This window comes from Archocentrus centrarchus, chromosome 2 (assembly GCF_007364275.1).
Source record: "Archocentrus centrarchus isolate MPI-CPG fArcCen1 chromosome 2, fArcCen1, whole genome shotgun sequence".
In the NCBI taxonomy this organism is placed as follows: Eukaryota; Metazoa; Chordata; class Actinopteri; order Cichliformes; family Cichlidae; genus Archocentrus; species Archocentrus centrarchus.
In genome coordinates, this window is record NC_044347.1 from 14,866,776 (window position 1) to 14,884,798 (window position 18,023).

Here is an 18,023-nt window from a genome sequence, read left to right on the forward strand (position 1 = left end):
GTGCTAAATGACTGGATAAACAAGTTGAATATTTCAGTAACGGAGTGGAAATCCTTTCTTTATACCCGCAACCTTGATCAAAGTGCTCCATGGGGAGGATAAACACATACAGCGTTAAATGTGAATAGACTGAGACAAGTACACTTTCACACACTCTTAAATACACAAAATAAATAACCTACACAAGAACACAGCTTAGGCAGGGCTGGGATCTGGCAGAGCAGAGTGATGAAAGGCTGTTGAAACAATGACAAAGCAATATTTATGCTCCACTAATAATGGAAAATGCCAGTGTTGTTAAAGGTTCAAGATCTACATTGAACTAAATATGAGAGATATTGCAAGAGGACCTCTGAGACAAACAAGAATTACACAACTTTTATCTTGAACTTCTAAGTTTGGCAAGCTTTGTGGTGTTTTCCCCCACCCAGTGTGTTGTGTATGGCTTGGTGGAAGAAATAATGGCTGCAATACAGTGCTTTCAGCAGCATTGACTGGCAAGTTGCCTACACAGGCATCAGTAGTGACAGTTAGAACTATTTTCTTGAGATTTCTTGAGAGTGATGATATCACTCTGGTCTAAGAACAGATGTGAAGCCTTTATAGATTAGAGGCTTCGTTAAACAGTGGCTAGACTAATTCGTTTAAAACCCAGTGTTGCTGAAAGTGCAAATTACATAAAACAAGAAAAGACAACTTTTTTTAGATTCCTCTATGTTATAAATTGGCACAATTGACAATAGTAATACTAGTTGGGTGTCTGACAATTTACCAACAAACTAATGAAAACTAATAATACTGTAGCTTTAATTCTAAAACAAATGTCAGTGGAGTGTAGTACTGATTTCTTTTACCAGTTACACTGTAGTGAATTAAAAAAAAAAAACTATTCAAAACAGAGGACTTGTTTGCATCCTTGACTTGCCTTGGCTAAATATATAGGGAGCAAAGGCTTAGTTTAGCCAGACCACAAAGTCAAGCTCCATGGCAGTTCAAACATATCAACTAATTTCTCAGCTCATACCCTTCTATGCATCCTTTTGACACTTTCTTTTTTAATGTAGGACTGTTAAAGCTACTGCCCATCTGCAAGCCGCTTCGCAACCCACATCTCCTCCCCTCATATCTGTTATGTCTGCTCTGTTCACTATAAAGGGTCTCCCTGCTTTGTGCTTTCCACATTTGCAGAAGGAGGTGGCAAAACTATCGTGGTTCTGCCTGAAATAAACCAAACCTGTCAAGTCTTCTGTATTTAGCCACATTCTATGGCCACATACTGGTTGGCAAGATCGGAGATCTATGTTGCCACAAGGTGTAGTTACAATTCTATGGAGGTGCACATGAGGCTAAAGCTAGCTTTAATGCTAAAGAATAAATTCAGCTTAAAAATCTAAATTTGTGCATCATTCTGTTTGCTCTATAAAATATATTTTCTAGGGGACAAGGTTGATGGGTTAGCTTATCAAGTTCTGCCTTCTGAACAAGATACAACAAGTTGGATATCAACCACCAATAGCTGGAGTAGCCAAAATAAAACTAGCTACCAACTAACAATTGCTACCAACTAACAGTCTAATGAGAAAATGGGCGGGGTCTGGAAAAATTCCTTCAAAGATGATTCAGGAAAGAAAAGCGTCTAGTTCAGATGTGGTCGGAAGTAGTCTAGACTTAGACTTTTTCTAGGTTCAAGCAATCAAAATGGCAATGACGGGCAAAAACAAACATCATGACAGAGATGATCTCCAGTTCCAGTTAATAAAATGATAAAAACTCACATTCTTTACTTTGACCAACATGAAAGAAAGCAATGTTGGCTGAGGACACCCTAAATCTACGAAACCCTTCCAGAAATTAGGTGCCATTTCGTACAGTTGGGTCTCTTACTGAGCTTTTGATTTTAGATTGATTTGTTTTTACTTGACATACAGTATGCGAAAAAAAAAGTCAACTGTTGGTTAGTACTGAAAGTCTTTCGCTTTTGACTCCATTAACACTGACTTTTACCACATTTTTCCCTCAATGTGGTTATCTCTGGCTTGCTAAAATGTGAACACACATGCACACACTTATCCCAATCACACTGACATAAAGACAGACACACACACACATATAAAGTAGTCTGTTTAACTGTGCTCTGCTGGTGCTGTCTTGTTCGTTCCTTGAGGTCTTCATTAGTCAGCCTGTATGAACTTTCATAAACTTTTCCTCCCCACTCCCCCACTTTTCACTCTCTGAACACCACTCGAGTTCAGCTGCTTTACTGTTTAGCACTATACAGCAATTTCCATAACTGCACTCTCACTAGCTCGTTAGCTCGAGTTAGCTTCACAATCTGAATGGGAAAACTAGTGTATAAAAATCTTTTAAGCACTGAAGTCTGTGATTATAAAAGTGTTTACAGTGTATTTTCCCTTATACCATTTGCCCTGGAAAAGCTGTTTCTAGTCGGCTTCTCCAAACAGACAGCAGCCAAGCAAAATCAACAGAACAGCAGTTGCCCTGCAGATTCTCGGGCAATTTAAAAAGTCCATGGTTGCACTACAAATGTGAAAGAAAAGCTCACTGTAGTTTTGTCCATCACAGTATCACAGTTACAGTAGAAGAATGAGATGAGTTTCACATATTTCATATAAAAGAACACACGGTGGGTATAATCCTATAGGCAAAAACACTGAATATGATTGATGAGTGCTCCGTCTTTTGATGCCCACTCTATATTGTCTTTTTTTACTCCATATTTTCCTTTTTTTCTACAGCTAACTCACTCTAAGGTCATTCAGAAAACCAGATATCGTGACATCTAACAGACTGTATTTGTTCTATGTGATTGCTTGTTTAAGGAAACCCTTTGCAGAATACTGTTCATCCTCAGAATTTTATGTTGGAAAACAAAAAGGAATACTAAAACATCTTGTTTCTCTCAGAAATCTGAAACCCAAGTGGCTGGCAGTGAGTTCAGGTCCCCCAGATACAGTCCGTCCACTGCTGTGTGATAATCATGTGTCCGTTATTTACCGAAACCTAACATAACCTTGACATTCTCAATGACTTGGAGCACAGTCTCTATCTACAGGACAGAAATGGACAAGATTGTATATAGTAAAGGTTCAGGGGTCTGATTTGTTTATGCTGGGTTCGGTCCACCTCCTTCAGATGTTGCTACAATCTACAGCAGATGTCCCATTATCTGGGCAGAGCTGCGAGTGGCTATGGTTGGGGCCACTCTCCCTTTGTGTGGGACCATGGAACTGGAGAGGATGTTGGGCATGTCGGAGGCTAGAGGAAGATTGGGAAACATTTGTTAAAAGGAACAATCTAGACCACAGTGTTTCGCTGCCGGTAAGGTGGAGGTGGCAAGATGGTTCCAGATTTCAGGGAAAACTCAGACATATATTCAGGGTTTTCAGCTACTGCCGGCCGTATGTGTCCATTCTGTTTATAGAAGAGCTTGGCATTGGTGGAACCTCCTTGGGCGCCATCAGAGGCCACCTGGTTAGATGATTTGGGAGGCAAGCTGTGCTGCCAGTATTCTGGATTGTCAAAGGTCACCTTTAGCTTCTTCCCACTGCCTTTACCTGACATCTGCCCTCCATGCTTCAGCAAACTGGCAGGGTGTGTTGTGGCATAGCTCTGGTAGGCTGGCAAGCTACCATGCCCAGTGGTGGCTGAAGTGGACAGGGCACCCGACTGGCTCACCTGGGCTTGAGCAGTAGTTCCTGTTTGGCTCTGAGTGACAGAGCTGCCACCTGGATTGCCAGGTTGCCCTGCAGGTTTGACGGTGTGGTGGCCATGGAGGATGTGAGTTGGTGGACCGTGGTGGCAAGGCATGCCAGATGGAGATGGCTGGGCTGTGGGGAGGGGGTAGTGGGGCAGGCTAGTCTGGATGGTAAGTGGCAGATGGGAGCCTGAGGTTGTGGCTGAGATTGAAGAAGGAGGCTGGGTAGGTAAGGGCAGACCATTTCTCCTCAGAGCTTCCAGGCCCAGCTCAGCAGGGCTATGGAAGGTGTTGAGGTAGAGGGGCTCATTGATGTACTCATCCTCTCCTTTGGGCTGACTGTTGGGTGTGCTGTGGTAGCCTGGGTTGTCCAGGGCGTGGATCTCGCCGTTTTTACGTCGTGTGACAAACGGGTTCTCCTCAATGGGATTCAGATATTCTGCAGCACAGATCACAAAAGGGAAGTAGGGTAGGAATATGAATAATAAGAAGAGAAAAGCAGTTCATGAGAGACAGAACTAACAAAAAAATTACAGAAATTAAATCAAGAGATGAGAAAACAAAGGAAATAGAGAATGAAAGAGAGTAAAAGAAAGAGATCACTCGCTAATGAGGAGAGAAGATGGAGATGATAATGGCGATAATGGCAGGCACTCAGGACTAGATGGGCATCTTTCCAGCAGTTCTTTGGCACTGGAAACTCCATCTGCCGGGGGTGAAAATGCCAACAAATGACCCCTCTTCACTGCTTCCAAGCGCTATAATAGTGGGGTGAGAAACCTATTGATTTTGCCCACTTTTCCGCTCCTTGACATTGCATCAGATGCATTTTGCTGCAGGCTTTGTTATATTTTGAGCTGCTCAAAAAAATCAAAGACAGTAGTGCAAGAGCAGGGCTGATGGACTGAATTATGATCAAAGGCAAAACATGACTCTGTAGTAGTAGCTGACACACACCGCCGTCGAAGGAAACTCAGTAGGAATTTTAATCAATGGAATGAGATGAAATGAAGAGGAAAAAATGACAGGCGGGCTATAGTACAAAAGATTGTATTTACTCTGTGAATGAGAAAGAGATGACAGGACAGAGAGAAAGGTGCACAAGGTTTGAATTTGTAGCACATGCATTATGTAGTTTATAATTTTAATTATATTTCAGTTTGTGGATCTAAACACATGATTGAAGCAAAGTCAATCTTTATATTCCGTGGTAAGGTAAGGTTATTTTAAAGTTTAAATACAGCTCCTCAAATGCATTTATGCATCATTACTACTAAATGCCTTGCATGGCTGCAGAATTCCTACCTGGACTTATTTTTAGCTTCTTTAAAGCAATTCAGCTTCTTACATGTACTCTGCAAAATGAAACTGGATTAACTCTCTTCTAAATGGTTCCAGTGGCCACATGTTTCACAAAGCTTAATATGAGTACCTGAGGAGTTCTTATCCTTCATTGGCGTCATGTATCCATCCTCATCGGTGTCCCCTCTCAATACTCTCTCCCCCAGGAAGATGGTGGGGTCAGCGCTGTACCTCTGGCCTCCACTGTCTTCCACTCCAGCTTGGCTCAGGCTCTTCTTATGCAGGCTTCCATTACAACGCTGGTCGTCCAGGGGTGGGCTCAGGCCACCCGTGGCTTCCTGGTTCATGCAGGCTTGCGCGCCTGCCAAGGGTCCTTCTGCAGGATTTGCACCACCATCTCGATAGCCAAACTGATTCTGAGGTAAAGAGAGGCGAGGATGAGAGTTGAGGACAGATAACTTAAGAAAAACATGCCCAATGTAAAATAATGTGAAAAACATGTGCATGATTTACCCTTTTATTTTTTAGGGAAAATTCTTTTTTCCACACAAAAAGACTAAGCTAAATATACAGTCACAAGTTTAATATAATTTCACAAATATGTCATGTTTATTTTTAAGATAAAACTGTTAAATTCTGTTTTATTGCTGTAGATACATATCTAAAATATGATGCATTGAGTGTAAAATTATATAAAAAATAGCTGTAATTTTACATGGATTTGCTCATTAAATAACAGATATGTTGGGTCATTATGGAAATTTTCACCACAAAATGGTGGGAAATAAATTTTATAATTTTTATATATCCATCCATCCATCCATCCATCCATCCATCCATCCTTATTTGGGCCCAGGTCATGGGAGCAGCAGCCCAAGCAGGGAAACCCAGGGAAACTTCTCACCCTATCTCTAAGGGAGAGGCCAGCCACCCTTTGGAGGAAGCTCATTTCCGCCGCTTGTATCCGTGATCTTGTTCTTTCGGTCTCTACCCAAAGCTTGTGACCATAGGTGAGGGTGGGAACATAGATCAAATGGTAAATTGATCTTTTTACCACGACAGGTCCGTACAGCATGCACATCTCTGCAGCCGCAGCCCTAATCCGTCTGTCAATCTCCCATTCCCATCTCCCTGCACTCGTGAACAAGACCCCTCCACTTGGGACAGCAATTATTAGAATTATTTTATTACTATATAACATCTGCAAGTATTAGTAAACTGTCATAACAGTTTATGGCCATACCACCCTGAGCACGACCGATCTTTGTCTGATTTCAGAAGCTAAGCCAGGTTGGGCCTGGTTAGTACTTGGACCACCAGGGAATCTCAGGTGCTGTTTGGGGTGGCTGTTGCTCAGGAAGTTTACATGTCTTGTTTATTTCCTTACCTTATACAGGTTCTTTGTGGTGTTATTTCTTGCTGTTTGCTCTGTGCTCCTGTTCTAAAGGTCTTTAGTTTCGCTCTGGGCTTTGAGATGGGATTTATGTTTGAGCTCCATGGCCTTCTGTTTATGTTTTACATCCCTGGTGCTTATGATGTTCCTGTTGTCTGTGCCTTTAGTTCCCTGACTGCTTTAGTTGATAGGTTGTTAATTCCCTTTTGTGTTCCCATTCTGCTCCTCCAATCTCATCTCCCTGTTTGTTTATCTTCTCTCTCTGTGTCAAGTTTGTATATCTTAGTCCTGGTCTCAGTGTTAGTTATTTCCTGTCTTATTTTGATAGTTTCTTGTCTTGTGTGCTTTGGGTTTAGTTTTACTTCCCTTGTCTCTTTATCAGTGATTAGTTTCAGCTGCTCTCTCAACTGTTGCCTGTTCCCTCATTATCCTGTGTTTGTATATATTGTCTCAGTCTCCCCTCCTCCTTTGTCACATTATCCGCTCATAGCTGTGCCCCTCTTGGTGGTATGTTTTCAAGAAGAGTGATAGTTCTGGTTTCCTCATTCCTGTTCTGGTAAAATATTTTACTTTAGTAAAAGCTCAGCAATAAAGCTGCTGTTAAGTTTCCCCCTTGTTTCCTTGAGTCATGTGTTTTGGGCCCAACTCCAGCATTCCACACAGCCGACACATGACAAAGAGCATTTCATAAACAGAACACTGTACCAACTGGAGTGGCCTAGTCAAAATCCAGAATTAAATCTGATCAAGATGCTTTGGTACAACCTTAAACATGCTGGAAAACCCTCCAATGTGGCTGAATCAAAGCAATTCTGCAAAGAAGAGTGGACCAAAATTCCTCCGCAGCGATGTGAAAGACTCGTTACCAATTATCACAAACTCTGGACTGCAGTTCTTGCTACCAAGGGTGACACAATTTGGATAGATAGAATGAATGAAATCATCATTTAAAAACTGCATTTTGTATTTACTCGGGTTATCTTTGTCTAATATTAAAATTTGTTTGATGATCTGAAACATGTAAGTGTGATAAATATGCAAAAAAAATTAGAAACCAGGAAGGGGGCAAACAGTTTTTCACAGCATTATAAATCACTGCTGATGGAAATTATCCATTGAGTATAATGAGTCTGATTGAAGTGCTTTCTGATGCACCTAACTAATGGTAGCTGTGAATGTGTTCAGTCTAAGCCACTCTGGACACTAACTCTTTGATGATATATCTATGGCAAATAGGCTAATAACAATAAAGTTTAAGCCCATATATGCCACTTTTATTCCACCTGCGGCAAAAAGCAGTGAGTCTTTAACCCATGCTGCTGCCTTTTGAAGTAAAATTCGCAGACAAAAGTTCTGCTGGTGTAGTCATCAGCCTTCAGGGACAGTGAGGAGCAGCCAGGCAAAGCTACAGTCTAAACACCTGAACCTTAAAAAAGAATTAAAAATAAAAAGAAGCCCACAAGAATATACAAAACATGACAAATGAAGCAAAGGGCTTCTTGCGGTGTTGTGTTGGCTTGCCATGGGCTATTTAAATCTGGCCAACTCCTCTGCACTCTTGCCAGCTGCTAGTGCTACAGAAGCAATTACGGGAAGCAGATCTACAAAACACAACAGAAAAGAAGGAAATGTCCCGGGGTTATATCCGTCCACCTACTCCCACAGTCTTCCCTCCACTGCAATCAACATCCTCCTCCTCCAAACTTCTCTGTTCATCCCTTCTTCAAAGCAAGTCATTATCGCCTCGTCTTTTCAAGTACGAGCGAGTGAGAGCAAATCAGCACAGATAAGATAACCGCCTGTATTGAACTGCGTCTGAGGCGGCACAACCTGAATAACTTCCTTCAGCAAAGTCAGCTTGCTGATGGATTTATACATCCTTTCCCTGTCTGGGCAATCGGCAGCTTCTGACTGTATAATCAAAAGAGTTTCAATTGGTTACTGGGTTGTTGACCTCAAACAAGCAGGACTCTGGCTCGATTATGATGTGTTTTTTGTTTTTTTTTTTTTTGTTTTTTGATGTGCCTGTGTGGTTGTCAGGAAACAAAGAGCTGCTGGCAAATCGATAGGTCATGGGGCTAAAGGTGTATAAGATGTGGAGTCATGGGCTGGCAGCACGTGGTGCAGGCTGCAGAGCTAAGAGCCCAGCCTGCACTCGTTGCCTATTAGTAAACTACTCCAGCATTTTAAGATAGCGGCTTGTTATTTGCCCATGGAGCTCTGAGTAATGAAACCTGGGGCCTGGAGAGCTACTACTTAAAGAGTCCGGTTTTAAGCCACACGCACTGGGACGGAAATGATGGAGGTGGGTTATTAGCAGAGGAAAATCATCGGTGTATTGCAGGATCTTAACCACCTTGAGCACTTATAGAAGGCAGTAAAAGAGAAGAGATATGCACACAATTAAAGCTGTTTTCACAGGAGATCACTGATGACACAAACAGTGTCAAGAGCACAGCTCCCTAAATGCATCACGCTGTAAAACAGTGTCAGTGTCCTTACTCTGTTGGAGTCAACTCGAGGCCTGAGCGTGCATGACTGAGTGGCCATGTTGAAACCTCGAGGCACCAGATACTCTTCCGCATCCATCAAATCATCAAGGTCCTCTTCGTCCAGCAGGCTCTGGAAGAACTTGCTGTCATTGGGGCTGGGAAGCTTCATGCGGTCGTCTCCCTGAATTATACACGTGTAACAGTTCTAATTGACAGGCACTAAATTCATCTCAGCAGCATGCAGACAGGGACACGTCAGAAAACGCTTTTGTGTCTGCTTCTAAATTTAGTTACACAATATGCAAATGGTTGATAAGAACTTATATATATATATATATATATATATTTTCTTTTCTCTGCAAAGCACACACCTGAATCACCAGGTATCGTTGTGGGTCACGGGCCATTCTGCAGAACTCAGCAGCCAGCTCCTTGAACTTCGGCCTGCTGTCTGCATCAATCATCCAGCCTGGGGAAGAGAAAGAGGGCAAGGGAGGAATGTCAGGATGTCAAGGAGTTAGAAAAAGACGTAGAGAAATATATAGAGAGAAGATGTTTATTAATTGTCTATAATTCCTTAATCTTTATTCTAGCCATCTCAGAAGGACTACTCTTGAGCCTCTTGCAGCTTCCTATCAGCCCTGTGTTACTCTGTGGGGGGGTGGGGGGTAGTTACTAAAGGAATAGGAGCAACAAATCAGGAACAGCCTGATCGTTAATGAGTCGTTTTTTTAGTACTTCCCTAATAACTTCTGATCCAGGGCTATTAAATACTTAAGAGCCAGCTGCTAAACACAGTATTAGTGAATCATTAGATAGTGATTAGCTCATAATTATCTATAAATCCTCAACCCCCCCCCTTTACCCCCGTCATTCTCAATCAACTCGGCGCAAGTACAGCAAAATAAAAACACTAATTGCTTCTTTATTACTGATTAATTACGCTCTGTGATTGCCTCAAGTAATTAAGTATAACACTCAGTAATGACTCAGTAGTTACCTAGTAGTTCCTCATGATTTCAGGACTACTTCACTATTACATCCCTATAGTTCCTCAGTAGGTTCCCATTGCTTCGTCACCCTTACCAGTCTCACTTTCTTTACCCCACAGTGATACTCAGCAGTTACCTGGAAAGTCCTCATAACTTCAAGACTACTTCACTATTACCTTCTTCTTCATCTTCAGTTGGCTGCTCCCTTTAGGGGACGCCACAGATCATCTACTGCCATCTCACCTTATCCCTAACATCCTCCTCTCCCACACCGACCCTCTACATGTCCTAGTTTACAACATCCACAAACTTTCTCTGTGGTCTTCCTCTTTTCCTCCTGCCTGCCTCCAGCTCCATCTTCAACATCCTTAGTCCAATATATCCCCCATTTCTCCTCTGCACATGTCCAAACCATCTCAGCCTTGCCTTTCTGACTTTGTCTCCAAACCGCTCAACCTGAGCCGTCCCTCTCATGTGTTTATATCTGGTCACCGCCAATGAAAATCTTCCACTCTGCTACCTCCAGCTCCACCGCCTGTGTTTTTGTTTGTGCCACTGTCTCCAAACCGTACCTAAATGATCCATCATGATAGTTCCTCAGTAGTTTCTCATTGCTTCAGAATTACATCATCCTCACCAAATCATTTCTTTATTTACCCCCACAGTAAAATTATGGTAGTTACTCAGTAGTTCCTGTTTTCCAGTTTGAAACCCTTATTGCAAAGTGTTGCCCAAACAAAAATGATATTTGTCAAACAGCTGGCTTATTACAGCATACACTCAGTGCTATGTGTCTAAATACCGGAGGGCACTGATGATGCACGAACATGGCTGGGTTGTGGCTGGTTTCTAAGGTAACCACAGTGGTTTTCATATATTAGACTGAGCACATTTTCAAATGCTAGACAGACTTTATGAATAGATCATAAATCTCCATCTCAGCCCGCCTGACCGTCTTCATCAGCCACTGCATGCTCCTCACATCTCGCTGCTCTCCCCCGATGTGCCCTCTTCCCTCTGTTCTGTTATGCCCCTGCAGGGTGATTGCTCTCGCTCTCCCCTGTTATTCTTTTTAATTTGGTAGAATCAAATGATACTAGCATCCATACAATGATATCACTAACCAACTGTTAGCGTATGAATGCCTTTCACTGTGCTTCAATGCAACCAGCAGCTACCACCAGCTATTAAGGTGGAATGTTTCCTCGCATGCTGTTCACTGCACAACTTGATGTGAATCAATCAAAACACTTTAAACATCAATATTAGAGTTCTGAGTATTTAATTTGTCTTTATTGGCTCTCTTGCATGAAATACTCTTTAGCAATGATTGAATTTCAAGTAGATTACACTAAATGTGAATATTCTGTTTCCTCAGTTGGATAAAAAAAAAAAAAAAAGTGGTGAAGTGTGGTTCTGGTGCAATCCAGCAGCCCTATGAATACACAGCACGGAGAAACGATTAAAGGGCAAATTTTTCAGCTAAAAGATGTCTCAGATTAGCACTAAAAGAAAGCACTGAACAACGCTGTGTCACTGTGATCCTTTCTAACTTCAACCTTCATTTAGTCCAAGAATGCTGAATGAGCAACAACTGTGTTCACTTAATGCAAGTTCTATACATTTTTGGTGCCAAATGCTTTGCTCAAGGGCAACTCAGAGGTTGTTATAAAGAAAGAGGAAAGAGGTTTTTTTTTTTTTTTAATTTTAGTCTCTAGCCCACATTTCTCTCCCTTAGGCTACTGCTGCAGTAAACACAGCAAACCCCTGAAGGTAAAATGCCAGGTGGTGTCTCAGCTCGGATTAGATAGCAAGCAAAGTGAGCTGCTTATTTTAGTGCCTACATCTCCATTACACACTCTGCAGCACCGATGACTAAAGCGGGGTGTCTCTAGCCCTCCTATAGGGGGCTTATTGCATAGTCTGATTTCTCTTTGCTTTATTTCCAAATTTAGCAGCTCACAAAGGTGCAGAAACTTGCTTATATCTCGCTACACCGATACAGTATTTATCAAATTCAAAATCTGCAGTTTTACGTGCATTTCTCGCCTGCTGGTCCTGATTTTGAGCACCACTTTCACTCTAGCTCCTCTTAACTAAACCCTGCCTCTTTCTGCTGTCACGTCGCCTGTTTGACTTTGTTCAAATTTCCACTTGTAACGCCCCACGCAGGCACATTACCTAAATGAGGCGCAATTACTCCAGCAATCAAACTCTATTTCATTTTTATTGGGGTGGCGCTGAGGCGGCGGGGCACGCAGTGTGACAGCACATGAAATCACAAACAACGGCTCTCAGTCAACATGCAATTAGAATTAATGCGGCCAATTGCTGAGCTTCCTTCTGGCTTCTGACTGGGCAGCGTGACTCTCCTGCTACTTTGACTCGGTGCTCGACCTCTTTGGGTTATTTTTGATGGTGATGCTCACTGGGCGTCACCGTTCTCATTTGTACCTGTGGTGTGTGTGCAAATACAGTTGGTAAGTAAATAGTAGTCAGTTTCAGAAGATTTGAAACCTATAGGGAAGATAAGATAAAATATGACAGTGAGTCATAAAGAGCTGTCTTCAAAAACAAGAAGGCAAAGAGCCCTGCCCCGATTACGTGTGGGGTCACATTAAGATAGAAACACATGCTGTTTCTTCAGATCCTTCTATGGAAGTCCTGTTCTGACCACTTGAACTGTCAGCAGTGCTCACCAGATATCCTCCACTGTGTCAAAACAGCAACTCATCTATGAAAATTTTGAGAAAAGGGAGGAGCCAAATATGGCAGGTAGGCTGAGCGGAGAGAAACAATGTGTTGGTAAACCTTAAGTGTGCCACACTTCAGGTCATTTCCACCGAATTGCAGTCTGACCACAAGTGATGATCACACTGCGCACGGCCGTGAATATGGAAAAAACAAAACAAAAACAAGATGGGTACGCTCCTTGTTGCAGTCCTCACCTGCTTCAGGTTTAAGTCACATATGTCAATCAATTTTAACCCTCACTCCCATTGGTAGTTGCTTCAGTCACTCAGGACCATCCACTTTGAGTCACTAATACTTATTGAGCTTGTTGTTACTACAAGTCGGTTGAGTTTCATTGTCAGTTCCATGGCATCTGGTCACTACATTGCTGAAATACTTTAACGAAAGCATTAACTGTTCAGGAATTACAGCTATTTTTATATGTAGTCTCTGTCATGGTCCTGGGCTGGCGGCCCAGTGTTTTATGTTCTTGTATAGTTCTGTTTTATTATGGTTTCACTGTTTTTGTCCCCCTGTGTCCTGTTGTACATATCATCGAGATACTTCCTGTTTTATGTTAGTCGTCCTGTCTCAGTCTGTGTTCAGTTTTGCTTCCCCTGGTCCTGTCCTTGTAGTTAGCGTCACCTGTGTTCCCAGCTGTTTCCTATTTGTCCATTACCTGCGTGTATATATAAGTCTTGTGTTTTCCATGCTTGTTGTCGCGTCATTGGTTGTTGTCCGCTGTCCTATGCTTAGTCTATGGTGAAGTCTAGTCTGTTTCACGTCTCTCCCCCATCTGGCGTATTTCCGGGGAGAGCTCGTGGTTATCGTTTGTTATATCGAGAAAATAAAACGTGTGTGTGAATTACACCCGTCCTGAGTCTGCATATTGGGGTCCTCCTTCCTGTCTGCGCAGCGGCCAGCCGTGACAGTCTCCTATTTTCTGAGGCTCAAAAGTAATTGGACAAACCAACAATTTTAAATCGAAGGATTGAGATGCTCAACCAGACATTTACTGTCATGGTCCTGGGTCTCTGATCCAGTGTTTTGAGTTCTGTAAAGTTTACGTTTTTTTGTATTTCAGGTTATGTTTTGGGGTTTTTACTCTTTAGTTGTGGTTACACTTGCATTCTGGGTTCTGTTTACACCTTGAATAGTGGTTTGTATTTACTTCTTTGTGTTTCAGTTTGGTGTCATTTTGTTTCTTGTTAAGTCTTCATCTATGTTCCCTGTTTTCCTACTTCCTGTTTTATTTTGGTACTCTGCTGTCTCTTGTGCCTTGTATTTAGTTTTACTTTCACAGTCTCATTAGGTTGATCAGTTTCAGCTGTTTTCCCAGGTGTTCTCACTTCCCCTAATTGCCCTTTGCACTTGCTCATTAGTTGATAGACTGAACACTACAGCCTAAATAAAGGTTTGTTTTTGTTACGTCTGCCTGCCTGGTGAGTCTTCATTTTGGTCCACATCTACCAATCTATGCTGTTTACTACAGCCACTTTCAGCTGCTGCTGGTTTGTGGGTCCTTCTGCCTTCAGTTTTGTCTTTAATAACTGAAAAGCTGCTATATTGGGATAGAGATCGGGTGACTGACTTGGCCACTGAGGAATAGTTCTTTGCCTTGAGAAATTCTTGGGTTGCTTTTGCAGTCTAATTTGGGTCATTATCCATTTACACTGTGAAGTGCTGTCTGATCAGTTTTACAACATTTGGCTGAATCCGATAAGACGGTATTGCACTGTGGTCTTTTGGGCCTTTCGGTGTTGCTGAGCTGGACACCACTGGTCACAGTTGACTTATGAGGCTCTGAAAATGGGGGTCTGTGTACAAAGATGGCTGTCTCCCCTAAAAAGTTAAAGCAACACTTTTGTTCAACCCGTTAAATTAAAGCGGAAATTCGGCACATCAGTCACATGTCAATGGTTTGATTTAAAATCCACCGTGATGGTGTACAGAGGCAAAACTACAAAAAAATGTATTACACTGACTGACTGTATTTTGATTTGATTGAAAAATTATCCTCCCTTTACTTTTAATATTTAAAGCGTTTGCAGTGTGCTGGTATCAGACATCTACCCTAATAAATCAGGTGTACATAAGCATTTTTGCTGCTTGTTAAGTTGAAGGAACCCCTCTAACCTCAGCATTTATAACATTATTGTCCAGACACGTCCAGACAAATTACCATAGCACATAAAAATTACATTTCTCCACGAGGAGGAAAGAGAGAATAAGTTGGCATTATTAGGCTAAATGGCTGCAGGGCTTTCATGGTTTGCTTCTGTGCTGTCAAAAGCCATTGGCAACTATTAGATATTATGACATTTCAGTTGGATTAACATTTTTGTCATGGGAATATGTTTTGATATCAAGCTCTAAGCTGGATCACATTATTCTCTTTCAACACATTTGGCATTTTAAGCTCTTCGCAGAGTGAATTACAATGAGTGTAACAGTAGAATACGTTCAAATTCACTAGGTTACAAGCAGCCAGTAATAAGGACAACATTCATAATGCAGATAAAATATTTGTACAACAAAAGATGAGATAATTAAAAAGAACTAAGAATTGCAAGGAAAAGAGGAAAAATAAGAAGTCAGCGGGAAAGAGTGGATATGAGGCCATTTTTTTTGTGGGATTTTTCAGGCAACAGAAGACCGTTAGTGACAGAAAAGTCACTCCACCATAGCTGAGCTCAGACAGGGTGGCGTGAATACCAGACTGGTGCGTGGATGGACAGCCAACTAGCCAATGGCTGGCACAGCTCGGAGCATGGTTTGGCACACAAGTCTGGACAGTTTCCTGGAAATATGGGAGGGTGGGTCCCTCCGCAGCCATGTACACCAGCAACAGGATTCTGAATTCAGCCAGGGGAATGAGTGCAAGATGGGAAAGACATGGGAGAATTTGGGGAGGATGGGAGAAGGCAGCTTTTTGGATGAGTTATACTGGCTTGCGGGTGCGTTTGGGGAGATGCGGTTGTCCAGATGGAAGATGACACCAACAAGGATGTGGACATAATCCCCAGTGAGGGCTGGGCTGTAAGTTGCAGACCATAAACCAGCATCTCATCATAGTTTCACGACAACACAGCTCATCCGCTTTCCTTCTCTCCATATATCAGCTTTTCTTCTACCCTTGAAATGAAACCCCAGAGCCCACATAACATCTCACCAGATGAATATTAAACATATGAACCCTATTATTAAACTACAACTCATGCATGACACTTTAAGTTGGTTTACAGTAGTGAATAAACATGTTAAATAAAAAATCTGATCATCCACAAGACTTACTGTGTTGCAGTGCTACTCTATAACCCTGCGTTTCATGCTGCTATCTGTTGCTTAGGCAACAATAATAGAAAGCAGGACTTTGGTAATACCAAGCAGCAAAACTCTGGGGCCAAAAAATGAAGCTAACTGAGAAGCTGCAGTTCCTCTAATGGCCATTTGAGGCTGATTCCTAATGCAGGTCAGTCTCCATAGACTCCCATGTTAAAAAGTCCAATTTTAGAGCAGAAATAAACACATTCACAACCTTTTACAAAAAAAAAGTATTTAATCTCTATAGTTCTTTTCCGCATTTATGACAGCTGTACAGGAGATGTCTTTTTATATAACTCTGCCATTAAAATTGTATTGAGGCTTGAAGTTATGCTTGAGGTGTGACTACTATGATCATGGGTGCAGTTAATCTGTTTTAGCATTCCATTACACTACAATAATGCTATTTTATAACTCTAAATTGGTTAACTTACTCCAGTTTGTTTTCACCTCAACAAAAATTTGCATCTTATTCAGTATCACGGTGTATGAAACATGCCAGGCTAGCAAGCCAGCTAAGTAGCAAGCTAGCACTGGACTTGGATGAAACACCCACAGGTTTAAAAAGAAAAACAAAACAAAAATCACCAACATGATAATGCTCAAAATGCCAAAGGCTTCCAAATGGTCCACTGATGGCTCAGTCACACTAGAGTAAAAATAGGACAGCAACCTCCTTGTGAATAGGTTAAATCATTGGTTATCTGGTGACAGCATTTAATTTTTTTTTTTTGTATTTCAATTAAATTTGAATACTTGATTGCAAGTATTCAAATCAGTTGAATTTGATTTATATAACACCAAATTACAGCAGTGGTCTCAAGGTTCCCATGATGGACTGAGTGTTTCTTTTCATTTACCTCTTTTCACTGTTTATTCACCACTCTGCATTTATTCATTAATTATTATTAATCTCTCTTCCACAGCATGTATTTTATCCTGTCTCCCTCCCCTCACCCCCAACCGGTTGTGCCAGATGACCGCACTTCTCTGAGCCTGGTTCTATCAGAGGTTTCTTCCTGTTAAAAGGGAGTTCCCACTTTTGTCAAGTGCAGCTCATAAGGGTCTTTTTGACTGCTGGCTGTAATTATTGTAGGGTCTTTACCTTACAATATAAAGCACCTTGAGGTGACTGTTTGTTGTGATTTGGCACTACATAAATAAAATAGAATTGAATTGAATTAGCAAGCTTATCCATATGATTTCTTTTTATTTGTAGCATGATACCCTGCACATCACTAGTGGCTTCAGGCATCAGAAGGAGCCTTTTTTAATCAGTGCATTTGTACTCATCATACTGTACTTATTGTGACATATTTTTTCCAAAAATGCCATTCCTGCTGGTATTATATTTTGGTTTCATCTGTGGGTGTGTGTGTGTGTGTGTTCTCACATTTGACCATGACCATGTAGACATCTATGGTGCAAATTGGCGGCTGGGGCAGGCGCTCCCCTTTCTCCAGGATGTCTGGGATTTCTCGTGTGGGGATACCGTCGTAAGGTTTGCCTCCAAATGTCATCAGCTCCCAGATGGTCACACCTGGAGTGTGTCATGCAGTAGGAGTAGGTAAAAAAAAAAAAAAAAAAGAAAACAAGATTGAGAGAGATGGGAAAGGCGAGACAAAAAGCCCCAGAGAATGACAGAGAACAAGAGGGGAAGAAAATGCAAATAAACTAAACAGGATTTCAGGTCACTGGAGCACAGGAAATAAAATACACGAAGTACACTCACCGTAACTCCACACGTCACTCTGATGGGTGAACTTTCTGTAGTGGATGCACTCCAGAGCCATCCATTTAATGGGCATCTGAGGAGAGACATAAAAAAATGAACAAAAATCTGAATTGTTAGCTTCTCATTCATTTAATCCATTTATACCTGAATTGCAAACAATTCTCCATCATGCTATTTTTGCTCAACAGCAGCCCTTTCTTTTACTCCAGCATTTGAAAGATATTGGGGAAATGACAGCGCTTTCAACCACAGTTTTGCTTTGCTCAATATTACTCAAGTATTGTGATTGATTAGATTCAGAGATAGTCAATAGTGAGTGCGCTTTTTAAGATGCTAA

General features: G+C 41.7%; 1 protein-coding gene across 1 annotated transcript in view; it reads right to left on the reverse strand.

Moving 5' to 3' along the window:
- Window positions 1-1,146: 1,146 nt before the first annotated feature.
- LOC115795711 (receptor tyrosine-protein kinase erbB-4-like) overlaps window positions 1,147-18,023 on the reverse strand; it is a 356,000-nt gene continuing 339,123 nt past the window's right edge. The window contains exons 22-27 of the mRNA XM_030751753.1: window positions 17,684-17,759; window positions 17,345-17,491; window positions 9,274-9,371; window positions 8,913-9,083; window positions 5,148-5,433; window positions 1,147-4,154 (exon numbers count right to left, since the gene is read on the reverse strand). Of these exons, the coding sequence (XP_030607613.1) occupies window positions 3,316-4,154; window positions 5,148-5,433; window positions 8,913-9,083; window positions 9,274-9,371; window positions 17,345-17,491; window positions 17,684-17,759 (1,617 nt within the window). The 3' untranslated portion in view covers window positions 1,147-3,315. The remainder of the gene's footprint in view (window positions 4,155-5,147; window positions 5,434-8,912; window positions 9,084-9,273; window positions 9,372-17,344; window positions 17,492-17,683; window positions 17,760-18,023) is intronic.